General features: G+C 38.6%; 1 protein-coding gene across 1 annotated transcript; it reads right to left on the bottom strand.

Moving 5' to 3' along the window:
* Nucleotides 1-1342: 1342 nt before the first annotated feature.
* LOC102779971 (interferon-induced very large GTPase 1-like) lies at nucleotides 1343-5752 on the bottom strand. The gene has a single exon (XM_087852949.1). The coding sequence runs from the start codon at nucleotides 5735-5737 to the stop codon at nucleotides 1343-1345; it is 4395 nt and encodes a 1464-aa protein (XP_087709075.1). The 5' UTR covers nucleotides 5738-5752.
* Between the last annotated feature and the right edge of the window lie 1693 nt (nucleotides 5753-7445).

Below are 7445 nucleotides of genomic sequence, written 5' to 3'. Positions count from 1 at the left end.
GAATTAGTTCTAAGTATATAAATGTCACACAATTTTCACTGCATGTCAGAAAGAAAATGTTTTATTTTATCATAACACATTTGCACACAGATAATACCAATGTTCATTTGATACTTGTTACTGAATGGTACACTTAGAAAAACCTGTAAAAAGATTTTATCATAAAAACAATAGTTATGACACTATTTAGGATAAAATGGGGTAAAAACAGGATACAATCCACATTTAAAGTCTAATTAAAGTCAGTCTGGATAACTAGTTTTAAATTTACCAAATTAGACCAATTAGACCAACTATGTGGATGTGATAAAGTGGCAGCTGTCATAATGTAAACATAATGGCAAAAACAGAAAATCATTTTGAGACAAATTTAGAAGACTGAGAATACATTATTATTATTGTTGGAGTCAAATTGTTAAATGTTGTCATTGTGTTACTTAAATTTGTAAGTCTCAGTTCAAACTATATGATCAAAGACATTCCTTTGTTTCTGTTGACTGTTTTCTTGTTTAGTAACCTTCCTGCCTTTATGACCCTTGTGAGCAGGAGGTCACACAAACGCACCCCCAAACACAAACACACACACACATTCTCGCACATGCATGCACACACACACACACGCGCACACACACACACATTTTCGCACAGGCAGACACACACACACACACACATACACACACGTGCACACACATACACACATGGTGCCTTATCTTTTATAACCATAGAGGGATTTTACAATGGGTGGTGCTTGTGTGTACTGTAACTGTTTGTGTAAACTGTGTGTAACAGAATAAAAGGCAGCAGGGGAAGCTGGTTCTTTGGACTCGTTTGACACCGAGGGCAGAGGACTGCTGCCGTCCGGCTCCCCTTGCTAGCAAGTAAAATCGATCAATCGTTGATTGCCTTGCTTTCTTGTCGTTAATGGGAATAAGTTTCTAAATCAGCGGGGCCTTAGGAAGCGCAGACCCAACTATTATTATTATTATTATTATTATTATATGAAAGACTAAAAGAGGAATAAAGAATTATAATTTTACATGATCTATAACAACCTTGAACAAAAGAAACTGAAAAGAAAAAAATAAAATCAAGTTATTTGTTCCAGTATAATTCATAGAGAAAGTATGTAAAATAACATATTAATAACAGTTACTTTTAAATGTTAAGCCATTATTTCATAGAAAAACAGTCTAATCACACACACTAGTTCTCTTTAACTGTAATAATGCTGTCATTTTTACAAGTCCCACACTTTTAATGTCACTAAAAACTGTTCTGTTAGCACTTGATTAATGAGTTATGATGTGAAACAAAAACTGAAGGGTTTTGTTTCTTTGATGCTTTAACACATTTCATCCAGATTTTTAATAGCTTCATCCTTAGGGATTTTTTTCCACTCACTAGGAATCTCTCCTTTTCCTTGGAATTTGTACTTATAGTACTCTTCCAGCTCATTTTGAAATCGACACACAAACCACTTCCAGTACGCCAGCTTAGACTCATCAGGGATGATTCTCCAGCTTGCATACTTTGGACCAGCAGTTCTGTAGAGTTTATAGGGAACAGATTTCTCTGAATCATGAGGTTTAAAGCTGCCATCACTTGCAACATTTGTTGTGCAGAAATTGATGCTGAATTCCACTGTGCCTCTTTTGTGCCATCCTTTGATTCCAGAGGGTCGATGAAAAGGGACGTTGTGGTCATCAGGACTGTGACCTTCAATGGTATTAGTACAAACAGCTGCACAGAATGGACATGTTACCCAGCAACACTTACACAGCTGATCAATGAGGATTTTATCAGGCTTCAGCCTGGATTCTTTCAGCTTATCCAAAGAGAGGCTGCTAGTTTGCTCAATGATGGAATCAAGTCTTTTCTTTATCTCTTCCTTCAGAAATTCAAAATCATTGATGTCACTGAAGTTTTGAGAAGAAATGGTATGAAGAGTTAACTCATCTTTTAGTAAACTAGAAAATTCCTTCAGCCACATGTTCATGTCTCCTCTCTGATTTTGGACTTTCTGTGTTGCAGTAGATAAAGCTTGACTCATCAGTGTGTTGACATCATCAACATTTTTCTTGAGTATATTCACAGTTTCAACTTTGTGGTCTATGAAGATGTATTTCTCTACTTCTTCTGTTATAAAAGCTTCTGTTTGTCTTCTTGGTTTCCTGATGTAGGTGATGAAATCATCAAAGTCTTCTTTCTCAGCGAGTGACTTCAGCACATGTTTCTCCAAGTTCAGCCTGTTCCCATTGAATGCTGGGAAATTACACCTCATCTCTCCAGCCAGACCAATGGCAGTCTTGTTACAGGCAGCCTCAACAGTGGACGCTTTCAGCTTTTCACAGATCAGTTCTGCAAGCACAACAGCAGATGAGCTTCCTTTGCAAAAGCTTCTAAAAACTGTGTAATAATGTGTTTTCTTGCTTTCTAAATAAGTCAGTGGATCGTTGTTAATTCTGAATTTCTTCTGGGAGTCTACAATCCAACACTCTGATTTTGAGAACACATACAGTAAGAGATCAACTGTAAACTCCTTCTTCAAAGCACATTTCGTCTCTTTCTGAAAATTGTCGACTTCTTGTTTTACCTGTTTGGCTACTTCTTGCAAATAAGCTAGTTTGTAGCCTCTTGTAGCTACAAGCTTGCTTGTGATTGGATCAAGTGACTCATGTACAGGTTTTTCAATGAGTGATATGATCTGTTGCTGGTTTTTATATGCATTCTTTAATGGCAATTTAATTCCCAGAACTTTTGTTTGTTTTACATAATCGGAATAATCACCAATGCTGGATATTTTCTTGTATCTGTCATTTTGTTTGCGTTCATTAATGAAACTCTCTTCAAAACCAAGTTCTTGAAGGATAGTAAACTGATCTTCTTCCAGGTTGATGTCTTCTATAGGCTTTATATCAGCTGTTATTTCAGTGACCAAGTCACTCCAAACAGAGCTGAACTGTTTTTGAAGTTCTTCTTCATCATTGGCCTTATCCTTCAGCTGCTGAGCGAGCTCTTTGCTCTTCTGTAGCAGCTTGTCCTCAAACTCTTTCTTCTTATCATCAAGCTTTTCACGAGCCTTCTTCTGTTGAATAACTTCATCCAGTTTTCTTTTCAATGTGCTCACCTGTTCATCATGAAACTCTTTGATTTTGATTTCAAATATGCCTCTCCACTGAGCCAAAATTTCCTTCTCTTTGTCCTCCTCAAAGTAAGTTGTCATTTCCTTTTTGATTATTTCATGTGTTTCATGTGATTCTTTTTTAAGATGACTCACCTCCACCTTGTCAAGATTTCCATTTTCAATTCTGTTATGAAGTTGATTTTCAATGGTCAACATGTTGTTCCTCAGGGCCCAGGTCCAGTTTGCGTACTGGGACTCCAGTTTTCTGTACGCTGCAATTTCAAGTGTGTTTTTAAAACTGAAAACAAAATTTTCATTGAGGAGGGCACTCCACAGGTCCTGAATTTTGTTTTTGAACTGTGACAGAGTGATCCCATCAGACTTTGAAGCTTTAGAGAGGATGGTGTTCTTAACTTCTTGGATGCTCTCACTGTAACCTGGATTAGGAGGAGCCATGGGTGGACTACCCTCCCATAGCTGGGCACAGTATTTCACATCTTTTTGGACATCAAATTCAATGACATCACTGAAGCACTCTGCACTGGAAAACTCCTCTTCAGCTGCTAGTTTGGCCATCTGGTCCAGTTTTTCTTGCAGGCGTCTTTTTCCATCCATGTTTTTCTCTACTGCTGCAACATCTGTAACATTCTGGTGAACAAACACACAACTGGGAGAAAGTTTAACTTTCTTCATCCTCATGAAAGCCTGAACAACAATCTGCAGGATGTCCTGCATCTCAGATGGATTCTCTCCAAAGATGTTGATCAGTGTCAGGTTTCCCAGACCAACAACAAATGTTGCCAGTTCGTTGTCATGGTGAAGAGTGATGTTACCTTCCAGCTCAAGAGCACGCAGTCCTTCAGTGTCCACCACTAGAAGATAGTCAAACTTCAAGTCTTTCTTAATCTCCTCTGATACTTTGAGCAGCTGCATGAAGACACCTTTGGTGCACCTGCCTGCACTCACTGCAAACTGCAATCCAAACATGGTGTTCAGCATTGTTGATTTTCCACTGCTTTGTACGCCCAAAACTGACAACACAAAAAGTCTCTGGTCCCCCAGTTTCTTGATGACTTCCTCTAAAAGACTGGAGATCCATGTTAAAGGTACATGACCTGCATCACCATCCATCAGCTCCATTGGGTGTCCTGATATCATCAGCTGTGCAGCCAGCTCAGGGTATTTAGACCAGTCAGTGTGTCTGCTCTCTCCTTCTATTGCTCTATGAGCTTCATAGATCTGTCCCATTTCTCTGAAGATGTGCTCCAAACCAAAAGTTGCAGACTGCAGTTTTCTGGAAATTTCTTCAAGCTCAGTTTGTTTTATTGACAACATTTCTGATTTATTGCATTTGTTCTTTAAAGCCAGGACCTCAGACCATTTTTTATCATAACTTTGGAGAACTGAGGAAAGCTCATCTGTGGAGAGATCATCTATTAATATCTGAATCCATTTCAGATAATACTGTTTGTCTGTCAGTGGCAAAGATGAGAGACTTTCAATGAACAACTCCATCAGTTTACTGCAGGAAACATCGCATTGTTTCTGGCGTATGTTCATCAGTTGTTGTTGCTTTTTACTTTTCTCCTTTTCAATGTCTCCTGTGAGATGATACAGTTCTTTGTGTATTTTGCACCACTGATGCCACAGATCACCTCGATAAGGAAGGAATTCATCTTTGAGATTTGAGACATCCATGTTATTCTTTTTAATCAAATCCATTATTATCATAGCAGCAGATTTCCCTCTTTGACAGGCTGGGTCGCTTTCATCCACTCTGATTCCAGAGACCTCAGCCATCATTTCAAGCTGGAAAGAGGGTTTCAAGCTGGATCCATCTACAGATAAAATTTCTCTAATGATTTGTTTCAGTTCTTCAGATACATCTGACTGGCTTCTGTCCTTGAGACCTATGATGTATTGTCCAGTTGTTGTTTTTACAACATCACAGTCATCAACACAGAGACAAATGAGAGGTTTGCGAGATTTAAAAAGACCTGATATAAGTGATTGACTTTCTTCATGCTTTTGCAGAGAAGCAAAAAGAATAATATTGATGGAAGATTTTTCAATCAGTATGTCGCGCCGTTTTTCAGTCAACAGAGCATCACCATGAAGATTACAAAAAGCAATGCAGTCATTGAAGGCATCATTGGGTTTTCCAGCAGGGCAGTACCAGGCGATCTCTGCCACACCATCCATCAGATAGCGAGACTTGGTGCTTCCTGGACAGTTTCTGTGGAAAAAGGTGCTGTGACGGTCGTTGATCAAAGTGTTCATCAGCTGAGATTTAGACACTGACAGAGAGCCCAGGCGGAAAAATGACACCAAGGGTGTCCGAGCTTTATACACTGGAACACTCTTCATAGTGACGATGTTTGAGCCGTCTTCAGTTACCTTCCAGGTTTTTGTTATTTGTTTGAAAGTCCACAGAGGACACTCGATCTCCATTGTGACTGGGTCAGGGACAAGCAAAGGTAAGGCATACTGACACTGAGAGAGCTTTGTAATCATCATCTGTTTAAGGAAGCTGTCTGAGCAGTGAAATACTGCCATCTGAACGTCCATTGGATGCAAATGAGTCTGTTCTGTCTCATGTGTGCCTGCACCCATTCTTAATAAAGCCCCCAAATTACTGAAATCTTCCTCAGTTATGTCAATCACCTGAACAGGTTTTGGATGGTTCCCCTCTGTCTGACTGTCTGATTTTACAGGAATGTATCTGACTCTGTAGTCTAACATCATCAGCCTATGGAGAAACATCTGAGCTAGATCTTTCTCAGATGTCACATGGTGCTGTTTCACAGGTGGATGTATCTGAAGAAAATCATCTGGTGGAAACTTATCTTGAAATTTGTCTTGAAGGTGAAGTCTGCCAAGCAGTATCTCAGTTTGTTTTTGACATGAGCCCTTCTTTTTGATTTCTCCAGAAACCTTCACTGGCTGCAGAAAATAAGCAAATAAATATGTACTCTATGTAAAGAAATTATAATGTTATATAGTGTGGTAAAGTAAAATGTCCTATATGAAAAAAATGGTGACTTTCTTACCTCCTTGTTTCCACTGATATTCTCCTTTACAGTCATCTCCTCATCTGAAGTTCCTACAGTTTAAAGTGGAACCAAAAAGTCAAATCAATGTGTAATGAAAGCAATACAATTCTCTAGTTTTTGCTGCAAAGCTTTCAAACTTGTTCTTTGGGACTTTGTAGTATAGTGGTTAACACGTTTTCCTAACACACAAACAATCTCTGGTTGGAGACAGGGAGGAGAAATAAAAACCTTGGGTGGGGTTGTATCAGGAAGGGCACCCAGTGTGAAATTTCTGCCAAATCAAATATATGAATCCATCTGCTCTGGTGACCTCTTGTAAATAAGGGAGCAGCTGACATAAGCATTTTGTCACCATTTCCATTTTTGGCTTATTCCTATTAATATAAAATCCAATTTTCATTAAAATTTTACCCTTTAGTGGTTGCAGACGGTTGTGGAGGACCTGAGCTTTGATGGCACAAAGCAATTTTAAAGCTTTTGAGCATCGATTAGGGCATGTCCATTGGGCGACAGTGAATTTCAACCCTTTGCCACAGCATAAAAAGTGATTACAACTCAATTATACATTTCCTGAGCTGTCACAAATTTCACACAGTTGATCAGTGTACAAGTCTGAAAATAATTATTTTACAATCCAAGATCAAGGCAACCAGTCACTGCTCGTTTCATTTGCACATTTTCAGTGGTAAAGGCATGATATATTGTTTTAGTGGTAACTAGAAATTGGCCAGGCAAACACCACAGAGGCCTCATACAGGAAATGCCATAATTATGTGTTTACCCCCTAATACTTGTATGTTATTTTGGTTTAAATTTGTTTGAATAGTTAAATTTTTATAACACACAAACAGATGAACTGAATTTCATAATTTGATATTTGTGTACTGTAGTTTACAATAAACCAAAATGAAAGTCATTAAAGTCAATGTTTAGTATGTTTGTTGTGTGTAGTTAGTGTGTTGTGTAGTTGATTGTTTTTTTTGTACGTCAGAACAATGAGGCGACTGCTGAATGTCACAGGTCCTGCTAAAAAGCCACCAAAGGCAGACTGCTGTGTAAACGCAGTCTCCAGGTGGAAAACAGGACGTGTGATACTGTTAGGATGCCTGGGTTGTTGACCCAGAGTTTTGAGTTTATTATATTATTTATCATTTCTAGTCTTTGGTTTCTTTGTTAGAATTCTGTCTTATGGTTTATGTCTCCGTGTAATCCTTAGTTGCTGTCTCCCCTGTCTGCTATATTCCCGTGTCCTGTCTGTGTCTGCCCTG

The sequence above is a fragment of the Neolamprologus brichardi genome, chromosome 2 (genome assembly GCF_056152115.1).
Source record: "Neolamprologus brichardi isolate AB-2024 chromosome 2, ASM5615211v1, whole genome shotgun sequence".
Lineage (NCBI taxonomy): Eukaryota > Metazoa > Chordata > Actinopteri > Cichliformes > Cichlidae > Neolamprologus > Neolamprologus brichardi.
This window is presented reverse-complemented; position numbering and strand designations above follow the sequence as displayed.